Consider the following 13,748-nt stretch of genomic DNA (forward strand, 5'->3'; position numbering starts at 1 on the left):
GGCTGTTTTGGAGTCATAATGTTCATTGAAAAACCATTTGGCTTTATGAATAATCAATGTTTATGAGCAAACACGTACAGAAAGAAGCAGGCTGGACATTTGTCATTCAGAAATAAAATAAAAACTGAGATTATATAAAAGTACATTTCTTCTGAGGGTGACAGCCTGGAAGAAAATAATATCACTATAAAAGAATATGAAGCTATTACAAATAACAATAATAGCACTAAGGTGACAGCAGGGGTCTGTCATTAAAAGGTTTACATTGATTATCTGGATAAGGTGCATAATGAAAAGTACAATGCTAATTCCACATAAAACTCTGCTGCAGCATCAACGTATAATTAAATTCTTACAACCTTTATTTGACCAGATGGGTCAGCTAAGAACAAATTCTTATTTACAGTGATGGTCTGGCACAAGCTGCTGCAAAGTCAACAGACATGCTGTTGAACAGCGTGCAGTGACAACTTTCCCAGTGTTCAGATTTAATACAAAACAGAGTGGAAGCTCTCTGCCGAGCCATGTGCCTCCCATCTTTCACCACGATGCATACACAGGTGAAAACTAATCTTAGCTGGCTGCTGGTGGATTTGCTCAGAAACATTAGGCCATTTTGATCAAATTGTCTGCAAGTCATCGCAGGGAGAAAATCTGGCACCTGAGGCGAAAGAAGAGTGGCGCAGGAATTACAATCTGAAATCTAAGTTTCCATTTTAAAGCATCTGCTGTTGAGGAAAATCTAAGTAATATTTTGTACATCCAAAGAGAAGACTAATGGAAAATGAAATTTGTCTGCCGCTTCCAGACATGGATCTAGTTTCACATGCAAATGATATACATTTGATGCAGGATCACACTTTTCACACTTTTTGTGTGCTGTTTACTACACCAGGCCTAGTGAAACCATTTCAGTGTCTACTCTCCTGTCTCTCTCTCTCTCTCTCTCCCTCCCCCACCCCCCTTTTCTTTCAAACACACATGTACCTGTCCCACTGGCTAACCCTCACCCACCACTATCCACCCACCCACACACATACACCCGCACACAAACTCCACACTTGAATGCACACAGGAATGCGAGGGGAATGACACAATCCACCAAATGCTAAAACCTTGTGGGCCTGGTCCGCTCTCTGCTCAACAGCAGCCCTAATGAATGGCCATTCAGATACACGGACAAAGCTGAGGCTAGATTTGTACTATACACTGGGGTCAAAGGTCACGCAAAGCACTGACAGAAGTAGAAACCAGAGATGAATGCCCGTCTCTCTTTTTAACGCTGAATCACTCCGGCGCAGAGACTCACTGACACCAAAATACACTCTGGAGTTTAGAAAAAAAACCCCATCTTTGTTATTTATTTCCGCTACATGGACGCTTCACTAATGCAGGTCTGTGTTTTGTGGGCCACACAAGAGTAATAGAACAAGAAGAATGAGTCAGTAAAACAGAGATAATCAAAGTACATTAATCAATGAAACTAAACACCTCTCGAAGCCCTGGCAGCTTATGCTGGTTATGGTAGCTTGTGGAGATAGAAGGAAAAAATTGTCTGTCTGTGTGTGTGTGTGTGTATGAGAGAGAGTTTAAGCTTATGCTGTGCTATAAGCTGCTCTCAGCCCGAGGCACAGGAGAAGAAAAGAACATCTCTTCATGATTAAAAGGGCTGAGGACCAGGAAGGGAAACATCGGAGAGGACAAGCTTCGAGGCCCTCGGGGCTAAAGGCTCTCTGGAGAAACAGAAGCCAAAGAGGAAAGGAGGAAACGTAAGTGGAGTGAGACTCGATTCTCGCCCTCGCAGTCTCCTGCTTCGCTCTCATTATTAAAAAACAGGGGCGACGGGGTAGATGAGAGGCATGTTTGCAACACGAGACACAAAGAAGACAGGAAAAACACCCCGTCAGCCATTTTACATAAACATTTTTTGCTATGATCTTAAGACAGTTCAGGCGAGATATTATCCAACTAAAGATGAAAACAAGAGAACCAAGAACAATTTATTTAGTTCACATCTAATAGCATTGAAATAAAACTCAATTAGAGATTAGAGGTTCAAAAGAATCCAGACATATCGCTGTGTTTTGGCTAAGGTAGAGCGGCTTGTTGTTGGCTTCCTATGACATACAGTAAATTACATTCACATATATTTATACAGTTTTCATGCTTCACTTGAAGTAAGAAGGACTTTGACTAGACTGAGTATCTACAGAGGCCATCTAAGGTGTTAATAAGGAGAAAAATGAGCCCTTGATGGTAAACACTGCTGTGTATCTTTATTATGAATACTGAATACAGATTAGCCTACACACAGGACGGTAATCAAAACATACTTTATCTATTCATCATTTCAAAGTTGACTTTATTAAGATCTTCAATATGAAGACCACGTTTCCCATAATCCTTGAAGGAATGTCTCAGACTCTTGCGTGACAATACCAGTGTTTCTGACCAAGGCTAGTCAAGTTTTGAATGCATGTTAGAAAAGAGGATGAACGCACACTAAGGTCCAATGATTTTATGGTGTCACCAATGTTTCCAACGCACTCTGTCTTTTTCATGTGTTGCCATAAAATGGTTGACCGTTTCCAGCCCTTAATTCTTGGTGTGCATTAACCAGACAACTCATACTGGCCCTTGAATCTGTGTTAATCATCACCTCCGAGTGGGTTTTGTTTGAGAGGAAATTGCGCCGTAAACCTCACGAAACCCTAGAAAATGATCACAGATGATAAAAGTGCAAAGTTCGAAGAGTCTGTCCTAAAACTATAGTCAGGTTCCCATATGAACATTCAAACATTGGTTTTCCTCGCTGTAGTCATTCCTATTGTTCATAGTGGCCATTAGAAGATCCCCTCTCTCCAAATGTGCTTTCAATGGAAGTGATGGAGGACAAAAACCCACAGTCCTTGTTTCAAAGAAAAAAATGTATTTAAAAGTTTAACTGAAGATAATATGAGGCTTCAGCTGTCTGGGTGAGTGAAATAGAGTGGATATCTTCCACAGCTGTCTTTATATAAAAAAAGTTCCGTCTTTGTGTCGCCACTGACAGTGTTTTCCTCTCCAGCTGCAATAGTAGTAACAAAGAGAGGGAATCTGGTACCAAAAAGACTAACTCTGAAAGATACTGACTTGATTTGACAAGTTTGGATGACTGAAGCGTCGTATTAGCTTCAGATAAACTTTTAAATTCATTTCTGCACAGAAGGAGGACTGTGGATTTTCTCGCACGTCACTAACATGTGAAGTTCATTAAGAAGGGATCTTTTAATAGCCAAGAATGAACAGGAGGAATGATTACAGTAATTAAAACCTGTGTTCAATTGGGCCCCTGACTATTATTTTAAGACAGGCTTGAAATATTGTGAACCTATCCTTTAACGACTGTGCTATGAGAAAATATCTGCTGAGGGGAAACTGAATTCCCTCACTTATTACTAGGAAAGTTGTCTTTTGTCATGCAAAATAAACTGAACAGATTAAAAAAAGTGCACTATAGCACAAGAGTGAAACCATTTAGAAAAGCAATACAATGCATTTCGTATTCAACATTTTTGTTCAAGTGTGTTTAGAGGATGTTTAAGCTCCATTTTACTGATGTACTGCAGGTGGGGAAAATTATGCAGGCCTTAAATGTCAAAAAGACTGGAATTATCCTTCAAGTCTTAGAGCAATACTTTGACACTTTGAACTAGAGTCTGTTATTCTTCTTCAACAATCACTTGTAATAACGTGGGAGTTGTGCTGCTAATCAAACAGCGGATCAACAGCGTTGTTAGCATTCCACCCTGAAACCAATGGATACTGCTGACTGCGGGCTAGCCTGTTAGCTGCTGTGCATTGTGTGTGTGTGTGTAGCTTTGGGTCAAAAAGCAGAGACCATTTTTGGACATCTGATGAAGGAACCTAATACACTTAACTTCAAAATGTCAAAGTAACCCTTTAAGGTACATTTAAATGAGACAAGATTGAATCACTCGAGAGATTTCTTCTTTATAAAATTGGCATTTAAATCCACAAAGACGACTGAATGGCACTGGAAGATGATGAATAAGTACAGAATAAGCAAATAAAAAAACGTATCATTTACATCAGCAAAAACAACTTCGAGCCCAGATAGCTTCCTTAGTAAATTTCTACAAAGAAAACCAATTCTACAGTGTTCTCTGGTCTCTGAGTCCACTTGGTCCTTGTTCAGTCTGAGTATAATAAAATGGAGCTGCCAGCAGAAGCATGGGCAGTAGAAATAACTGACTGGCACTCCAAAACACATGGAGTCACTGAAGATTACAATTCACTGTGAAACGACAAAAGTGCTGATATGTCTCTGTGTCTCGCTGCTCCTCGTACGGTGCTGCGCTGGTGAAGGGGGGCTGGGGGAGAGGGGAGCAGACTGAGGAAGATGAAAGAGTCTGATTAGGAGGAGTCTCCAAAGTCTGCATTACACACCACACCTGAGTAAAGAGGAGGTAATGTTGAAATCAAATGAAAAAAAAGTTTTAAAAAAAGAAAAAAAGAAATCCAACACAGTTCAAATCTTCAGTCTTGGTGTGAAAGGTGTCTTTGTAGTGATGTAATCCAGATGTATTAATGCAAGACACCCAGAGTGACAACAGCTCTACTTCATGATTACATAATGATACTCAAATCCTGGCATCTGTTTTTGCTGTTTGTTGAAAAGGTGAAAGTGATTTTTTTTTTAGGACAACAAACCAGTCAACTACCAGTTTTCACAATGAAACAAACCGACCAGCATCTCCTCTTGGTTTAGTACATTAATTGGATCCTAAACTTGCGTAGATATAAAAACATTGAACGCTAACTGTAAGAAAGAGGCAGAGTCAGTTCACTGTCGGGTCACTCTGGGTGATTAACCAGTTTCTGGATGACTTTCCCATGCTGATTGGAAACTCATCTTTAATCACTGATTTTTTTTCTGTCAATCTCTCTTGGGAGTCCATGTTGAAAAAGAGGATCCAGAGTGCTGTCGGTACATAGCTGCACCCGCGTGCTGGTGTTCATCACCAGTTTAGGAGGCAGGTGAGCTAGAAGGTCACAGTTGTAGTGCTCTTGTTCCGAAAAGTCATCATCTGGATGCTGGAGAGGATTTTTCTCTGATGCCCGGCCAGCGTCACGCCCATGCGCAGCAGCTCCCTGAACACAGACAGAAAAAGAACAAATTAGACAGGAAGAACAGAAAGACTGAAATATTTAAATTTGATCTAAATTAAAATGATATTTTAACAAATTTTTGCTCTTTTTTTTGTTTTTCATACTTTCTGAATAAAATTGCATTTCAGAAAATTGCAGTCATTAATTTTCAGGAGGGAATTTAAACATAGCAATCGTCACTAGTTGCAGATAGGAGGAGTATACTGAATAGTGAAAATGTTCCTCCAAAGATAAGTATATGTTTAGATAAGAAATGTGAAGACAGGAACTGACTGTGTGGTGATCTGGGTCAGCTGATCCACTGAGGTGAAGCCGGCCTGCAGGAAGCTGTCTTCGTAGCGCTCCATCTTGATGGCCCTCAACCATTCCCCCACTGAAGCGCATGACGAAAGGGCTATAGGTGCACGCTGGTCCAGCAGGGGGTATGATGGCCTGGGGGGACAGAGGGGAGAGACAAAGGGACAACTTACACACACTGTCATCAAAACAACAGTGAGCAGCTTATATATATCCTGCAGCAACATTCCAGTTGACAAGCAGAGGTATAATCTGAGGCTGAGTGACTGACAGGGACAAACAATGGGATTTGTCAGAAGGGAGGGGGGGGGGGGGGGGGGGGGGGGGGGGGTCCTCTGTTGCATGTGTCCCAGCGACAGGCAGAATGTGGAGGAAGGGAAATGGACACAGCAAGTGGCTGACAGGTCACAGCAGGACATTAAGGTGGTTCATGAGATCAGACAGTAGGAGGGTAATCTCTGTCTTATGACTGTCAGAGCTCTAAACAGACACTTAAAGGGAGAAATTACGGGAGGACAGACATGCTTCCTTTTTTCTCCTCCTCTATATTTACTACCATTGTGGCTGTAATTGGCAGGTTTTCCTGTCAATCACCCAAACACATCTGCGCTCTCACCCTGCTCCTTCTTGAGCCACTATTTTCAGTGACGCTGGGTTGCGGATCAGCTTGTCCAGAGCGCTGACAAGGTCTGCGAAGCGAGGACGCGCTGAACGGTCCTTCTGCCAGCAGTCCAACATCAGCTGGTGCAGGTGGGTGGGGCAGTCAGGGGGCGGGGGCAGCCGGTAGTCCTGCTCTATGGCATTGATTACCTGAAAGGGAAGAAAAAAGGTTTCACAACTCAGACCAACACAATCAGCGAATGTTATTAAAATCAATACTGAGTTCCTTTGAGGGCAAAAAAATGTTGCAAAGATACAAACAGGAAGGAAACAAACAATTTCATGACACCTAAAATGATTATTTGTAAAGTTCCAACTATTGTTGGGTTTTTTTCAACGCTTTCTGCTGTGCCTACTGGCTTTTTGTTTAAACTTACATCCTGGTTGCTCATGTCCCAGTACGGTCTCTCTCCAAAAGACATGACCTCCCACATGACAATGCCATAGCTCCACACATCAGAGGCTGAGGTAAACTTTCTGAAGGCTATCGCCTCCGGTGCTGTCCAGCGGATTGGGATCTTACCTCCCTGCATTAAAAAAAACAAAAACAAACTGTCAACACTGCAAACATAAATATGGGCAGAGCCAGCTCTCTGCTGGAGGAAAACTAAAGGAAGTTAAATGGTTAATGAACTTTTCCAATATAATATTTTAATTAATGTAAAGCATGTGAGTGAATAAAATCATGAATCATTCATACAATATGTGCATTACTCTTTTTAATTAAAATTAAATTACACAAGCAATATTTTACTACATGATGAAATCTAATTGAAAAAGACATGAAATAAAACAAGAAAATAAAGCATGCTGACTGATACATTTTAAATTCCAAAGACTTTTTGTTCAGGCTTCAAACTGCAGAATATGATTTGTATACAACAACAAGAACATATGCTGTAGATGAATTTAATGAACAGAATTCTTGGGAATTAACTGAGGAAGGCTGTCGTCTCACCAGAGAGCTGGTGTAAGTCGGGTCAGAGGAGTTCTCCTGCAAGAAGCGTGACAAGCCGAAGTCGGACACCTTGCACACCAGGTTGCTGTTGATCAGGATGTTGCGGGCAGCCAGGTCCCGGTGGACGTAGCTCATCTCTGCCAGGTACTTCATGCCCGAGGCGATGCCGCGCAGCATTCCCACCAGCTGGATGGGCGTGAACTGGCTGTCGTTCAGCTGCAGTGGAGAGAAACAGTTTTTTTTGTGAAATGGGAGAAGTGACAGAGTGTTTCAGTGTGATAGTGTGGTGACAGTGCGTGTCAGTGTGTGTCTCAGTGTGCCACACTGACCCGTAGAAAAGAATCCAGAGCTCCGTTCTCCATAAACTCTGTGAGTATCATGACTGGACAGCTGGCTGTGATGATCCCCTCCAAGTGGATGATGTTGGGGTGCTGGAACTGGCCCATGATGGACGCCTCGGACAGGAAGTCTCGCCTTTGCTTGTCCGTGTAGCCGCCCTTTAATGTCTTTATTGCTACGTAGTTTTCTTTTTTCCCCGGGACCCTAAGCCGTCCTCGACACACCTCCCCGAACTCTCCTGCAGACACATAAACACACATTATGGGCTATTTCTTTTAGCTGGTGTTTATCACATTAGGAGGATGATGGTCGTCTTCAGCAAAATAAAGCTTGCTTGCAGCTACTGGTGCCCTTTGGTTTGAATATAGACTGCTAATACTGCTAACATATTTATCAGTTAATTGCTTTATTTACGCAGCAATATTGAATTCTGCCTGATAAAGAAGAATAACAGACCATTGTTTTAAATGTCACTGAATCAATTTAACTTAGTAAATTAGATATATTTTAATAATGTAACTTCCAAACAGGATAATCTGCTGGACAAGAAAAAAAAAACAATCACAGTCTGTGAGTGTACAGAAACAGTAAACAGTGCACATTTTACATTTCATACGAAAAGCATACAGCAGGGGCTTACCAGCTCCAATAACCTCCTCAATCTTGACAAAGGAAACATCGATTTCCTTGGCAAATTCTCGCACCGCCTCATTGGGGTCCTCATAGGTGAAAGGGTCGATATACACCTTGACCCCTGTGAGGGGAAAACAAAGAGAGCCGTGGGAAAGGAAAGAAAAGAAATGTTGAGATAACTGTAAGCAGCCTCGAGTCCAGTCTCATTAAAAAAATGATTTTCTTGATGTGAATAAGTTGTAAATCACAGCTGTGGTTGTGGTGTGCGTGTCCTTGATAGGTTACCTTGGCCAACAAGGTACTGGCTGTTTTTGTCACTCAGCTCTGGATCCTTTATTCGGCTGTGTCTGCTGCGGGCAGAAAGAGATCGGAATAAAGAAAATAAGATAAGGATGGCAGAGCAGTTATCTGAAGAATGGATGTTTGATTTTTTGGACATTTTCTTTTTTTGGAAAACATTCATCCTGATGTGATGCCAATCAATGATCTTAAAATGTGATTTTTACAGATGCAGTAACAATAAAAAATATGCTTCACTGTGTAAAATACAGACTCTGAAAGGTAAAATGAGCCAAAAATCAAACATTATATGACTATTTGGTTTGATTTGATGTAATGAAAACAGCTATCATAGCAAAAATATGATAACATATTGATCCCCCTGGGGAATTCTCAGCTTACTTGGCCCCAAACACAGAGGTAGGTTTCAGCTACAGACTAATACCCTCTATTCAACAGAGATGCAGTGCCTTGAAGGACACTCTCAGCTCAGAAACACAACTGAGGTTTTATTTTTTGTTGTTGTGAAAAAAATCCTTTGTTAGCCTTAAACAATTCTCGGCGATCTCCCTCCATCTCAACACACAACACACGACGGCTTGGGGTTACAGTGAATACCTGAGCCAACCCCTGTGGTTCTGCTCTTTGACACAAGCGGTTCCATTATAATTCTGCTGGCGCAAACCCATCCCTGCAAGACTGTAACAACCCTGTAGCTACTGGATCCCAGCCTTCCTCCATTTCTCTCCCTCTCCCACCTCATAAGCCTAAAATAGCAATAATGCACCACCCTCGGTTACTGGCAGATCTGGGCCTCAGCTACTGGTTTGTATGTGTGTGTTTGTGTGTGTGTGTGTGTGTGTGTGTGTGTGTGTGTGTGTGTGTGTGTTTGTGTGTGTGTGTGTGTGTGTTTGTGTGTGTGTGTGTGTGTGTGTGTGTGTGTGTGTGTGTTTGTGTGCCACAAGGTCACAGCTATTGTTCTCCTGTCCTGTGGAAACAGGGTTGGGACGCCTGCATCCTGTCTCTCCCTGCCCTCTACCTCTATCGTCATTTCTCTAGATCTCTCTCTCTCTCTCTCTCTCTCTCTCTCTCTCTCTCTCTCTCTCTCTCTCTCTCTCTCACACACTCACTATCTCTCTCTTGCTTTCTCCCTCTGATGACATCCAGCACTATTTACTCAAACAATGAAGCCTAAGGAAAATGTTCTAATGAGCAGGATAACTTTTAGCTGTGCAAGCAAAAGACATCATGAGCGTTACTTTGTGTCTGAACCACCTCACACAGGGAAAAAAAAAACTGGTGTGGGAAACAGAGTGCAAATTCACCGTTGATAAGATAGGATTTATATAAACAAAAGAACAAAGTGGTGCAAACTATAAAATTGGGGTCATGGGTATTTTTTGGTTCTCAGCCCTTTGCTTTCCCCCCCTTTTTTCCATTTCCTGTTATTTCTTCCAAATCAATCTTTTGCTCCCCTTTTTCCCTTTCCCTTGTTCTCACCGTATGCAGTAAGCGGCCACAAAGACGAAAGTGACAAGCAGCAACATCCCAACGGCGATAAGGATGCCAGGTATCAAGAACTGGGAGGAAGAATCGAGTCCTGGGAGAGGAGACAGAGTAGAAAGAAAAGGAGACAGACAGACAGAGAGTTAAAGTAACCACACAATTCATCACAGGAGGTTTACATTGGTTGAAAGGATGTGTGTGAGAAACGCAGGAATTAAAAAGAGGCAAACAGAGAACATGACAGGAATTTATAATATTATAGAAGCTCAATACAAGGACACTAACTCAATATAAGGACACAAGCAATAAATTCATAACAAGAGATGGAGCAGAAAAGCATCTGAAAAACCTTCCCCATGGAAAAAAAATGTATGAAAGGGAATTTAAAAGGAATGTGTGAGCCTTTTTTAAAGCAAGCAGGAACTTTTCTTACCATCAGGGAGGGTACGGAAGATGGCTGCAGGACTGAAGCTGCCATAACCGGCCATGGTACGCACCCGCACCTGCACTTCATATTGAGTGGCCCTACGAAGGTCCGTCAGCACAGCCTGGTTTATGTTACTCTCTGTGTAGAGGCACTGATCCTCGGTACGCCGCTCCTACGGAGTGAAAACAGAGTTAGTTGGACTGGAAATGGAGAGTCAATAGGGAGCGAGTGAGGAGATGAAAGAGATCACAAACCCAGAAAGGGTGCCGAAAAACACAAAACTGAAAAAAACACAAAACATAATATTCTTGAGCTAAAGTTGAGTGCAAGTTGCTCTTGTGTGATGCAATTTTCTGTTGCATCTGTTGAGGTTTATTCAAGGCAATTAGAGTTAAGTAAAACATAATTACACAATCTCAATCAGAGGCAAATTAACTAATATGTTGGAGGTTTACATGTGTTTTCTGATTGATTAAGCTGACACAAAAGCGTCTGCGTCTCAGCTGTATGATTGTGCTTCAGAGTCAGGTTCTTTCTTCCTGCTTGTTTTGCTCAGTGCGAGAACACACACCAAGCCACAGAAATGTGAAAATACACACCCATGTGTACTGTATACTGCCCCAACAACAACAACAACAACAACATCTTACTCTCAGAGATTAGCATGTTTGGCTAAACAATCTAAAGGTTACAGGCGATTTTGTTTTTGGACTCTATTTAGACACCGTGCTATTCCTGGGAGAGTTGTCTATTCCTGAGCCACAGCATACCTGAAAACAACATCATGAAATCTGAATGGTAAGTGACCTTTAAGCCAGACAGTTGAGAGATGTTGTCGGGGAGCTCTTACCTTCTCACAGTAGCGTAGCTGATACTGCAGGATGGTGTAGTGTGGCTGGGCAGGGACTGACCAGTGAAGTGTCAGGCTGCTCTCTGTGGAGTCCCTCTTCCGAATCACAGACACCAGTGATGGCACTGCGAAGTTGGCATAAAGAATTAGAAATACCACACTGAATTTTGTCTATTTATACCTTTTTGGCTCCTTCTATAAACCTCTTACCGTCATGACTTGTAGTGATGTTGACACTTTCGCTGGCAGGGTCCTTGCCGCTGAGCTGAGACACCCCGTTGATTGCCTGGATGGTAAAGGTGTATGTGGTGTGAGGCAGCAGGCCCCACACCTCAACCCTGCGACCCTGCAGGCCGTGCTGCGAGGGGCGGTAGCTGACGCTGTCTCCGCAGGACAGGCAGGGTCCTTTGGGTGACCTACACACAAAGCATCTGACAGTGTAGCTCAGGTCTTCTCTGTTGCCGTTGTCCAGCGGCTCGTTCCACTCTAGACTGAGCGTGGTGTCGTTGATCTGGGTGACAATACTGCGTGGGGCCGAAGGAGGTCCTACAGTGAGAGAAAATTGTATTATTCAATCAGGCGTTCCTTTTATAATTAATAGCTGAAGAAGTGAATAGAATACTTTCAAGCTCTTACCAAAGGAAAATGACATAAGTAGCTATTAATATTATGGTATACATTTTCATTCTTCTGCCCAAGACAGCAGCATTACTATTCGTTTTTCTTAACATCAAGCAGGGTGAAATTAACAAAGAATTGGTCATCATGGCAACGTGACATTGGATCATTTATGTCTTTGGTAAATACAGTAACTGTAGTCATCCCTCGAATACTGTCGTATCCATTATTTGGCCAATCATGTCATCATATTTCATTTTTTAGGTATTGCTTGTCCCTGATGCAACAACAGTGTGTAACATTTCTCTATGAAATCAAATTATTATCTCTGCTGTGTGCCATTTTACTGTTGCTTTCTCTTTCCAGGACCCACCCACTGTCCACTTTATGTTGTTTTGTTAGATTCTGAAGATGGTTTATTCAGTTTGCACATATAGTCACGAAGCAGAACAATGCTCCTGCAGTGTGTTGCAGAATTAAACTGGTGCAATTACGTTTGTCTAAAGCTGGATGATAATGATCACCGTCTGAAAATTGTAAGAAGACAGCTATTGCCTCACGCCAAGCATAACTAAACAGCAATACCACTCAGCTGCTGTGAATGAGTTTCTGTTCCTGCCAAGGAGACAGAGCTTTGTCACGGAGCCTGCAGCTACCTTAAGTGCTAATGGTGTTCTCAGTGGAAACCCAAGTGGGGCAACATCGCAGACAATCTGGGAGCATAGAAATTCAACATATGGAAAGAGGAGTTTTTAGAGGTTATACATCTTATGACTTAACAAACAGAACACAGACACTTTCATTAAAATCACAGAGGCTTTTACAGTCAGGTGAATCACTTATTTCCACAGGAAAAGGTCTTGGTGATACACAGATGGCATGGCTGGTTTGCAATTTTGCATACAAATTGAAAATAAACGTGTTGTGCAGAATTGCACAGGCAACACGCTACAAAAACAGAATAGAGAATGAGAATGGCCTAATTAGGAGATAAATAATTAAGATAAAGCCTTTGTAATTAAAGCTATCAGTAATGATAAAAATGGTGGATGTATATTCTCGTTGGCATTGATGTCACACCTGCAAAGAGCAGAAACTATCAACAGCCTGACGACGAGTTTCACTTTGTATCACATCCTCTGTATGGTCATTCCAACAGAGTGCACCTAATTAAAAAGTCCCTCCCTTTCACACATCCAACATGTGGCTGAATTGAAATTCCTGAATCTGCATAGAGGTGTCACTTGAGACCATCAATGCCTACTTCACTTCTGAGTGCAAGCCCCTCCCCCAACAACCTGTCACAAAAGACATGCATCTCAATGCCTGGCCGTAGGACAAAAGACACAAAGCAGATTAGAGGAGTCTGGCTAAATGACCCTGGAGGAGTAGAGAAACAGCACCAGAGACGGTAAAAACAAAAGAGAAGAAGAACAGGGGAAAGGTAAAGAGTGAGAAGAAGTGAGTAGATGCTTAGCACCTCTACACTTGTGTGTGAAGTCGTACGTTAGTGCAAATTTATGTATACTTACTAGTGCATGAAGCGTCGGGGTTGTCAGATTCTGCACGCAGGTATCCGGGTCGACACACACACGCTGATGCCCCCCTGGTGGGGGCGTGGCTGAATCCTGGACAGCCTGTGCATTGTCCCTCTGCACCTGACTTGAACTGACCCAAAGAGCAGGCTGAGGAAAACAGGAGGGGAGAACAGTCATCATGAGCTCTAATACTGAATCAGCACACATTTTCAGCGTAGCACAGGTGCCAGATGGTTGCAGACTGACTGACAGCACCATATAATGATGGATAAACACTGAATAAAGTGAATTACAGTAATTAAGCTGATAGTCAGTAGTCAATTTAGAGAATACAACCGTCTGTCATTGAAAAACTGCTCCTCAGTGAATTTACCTGACCTGTTCTCTGTAATGAGACAATAATCACCAAACATGTGGGAGTCTTTACAAAGAACTGCCTTTGCTAACTGATCAAAATATTTTTAAAAGTCT

The 13,748-nt window shown here is 42.2% G+C and overlaps 1 protein-coding gene across 1 annotated transcript in view; it reads right to left on the reverse strand.

The window, feature by feature from the left end:
* Positions 1–2,280: 2,280 nt before the first annotated feature.
* Positions 2,281–13,748, reverse strand: part of ephb4a (eph receptor B4a) — a 38,352-nt gene continuing 26,884 nt past the window's right edge. Inside the window, exons 5-17 of the mRNA XM_062432667.1 lie at positions 13,272–13,424; positions 11,332–11,667; positions 11,122–11,246; positions 10,278–10,443; positions 9,839–9,938; positions 8,345–8,409; positions 8,067–8,180; positions 7,417–7,664; positions 7,088–7,303; positions 6,507–6,656; positions 6,086–6,279; positions 5,446–5,604; positions 2,281–5,154 (exon numbers count right to left, since the gene is read on the reverse strand). Coding sequence (XP_062288651.1) covers positions 5,046–5,154; positions 5,446–5,604; positions 6,086–6,279; positions 6,507–6,656; positions 7,088–7,303; positions 7,417–7,664; positions 8,067–8,180; positions 8,345–8,409; positions 9,839–9,938; positions 10,278–10,443; positions 11,122–11,246; positions 11,332–11,667; positions 13,272–13,424 — 2,135 coding nt within the window. The 3' untranslated portion in view covers positions 2,281–5,045. The remainder of the gene's footprint in view (positions 5,155–5,445; positions 5,605–6,085; positions 6,280–6,506; positions 6,657–7,087; positions 7,304–7,416; positions 7,665–8,066; positions 8,181–8,344; positions 8,410–9,838; positions 9,939–10,277; positions 10,444–11,121; positions 11,247–11,331; positions 11,668–13,271; positions 13,425–13,748) is intronic.

This window comes from Scomber scombrus, chromosome 14 (assembly GCF_963691925.1).
Source record: "Scomber scombrus chromosome 14, fScoSco1.1, whole genome shotgun sequence".
Lineage (NCBI taxonomy): Eukaryota > Metazoa > Chordata > Actinopteri > Scombriformes > Scombridae > Scomber > Scomber scombrus.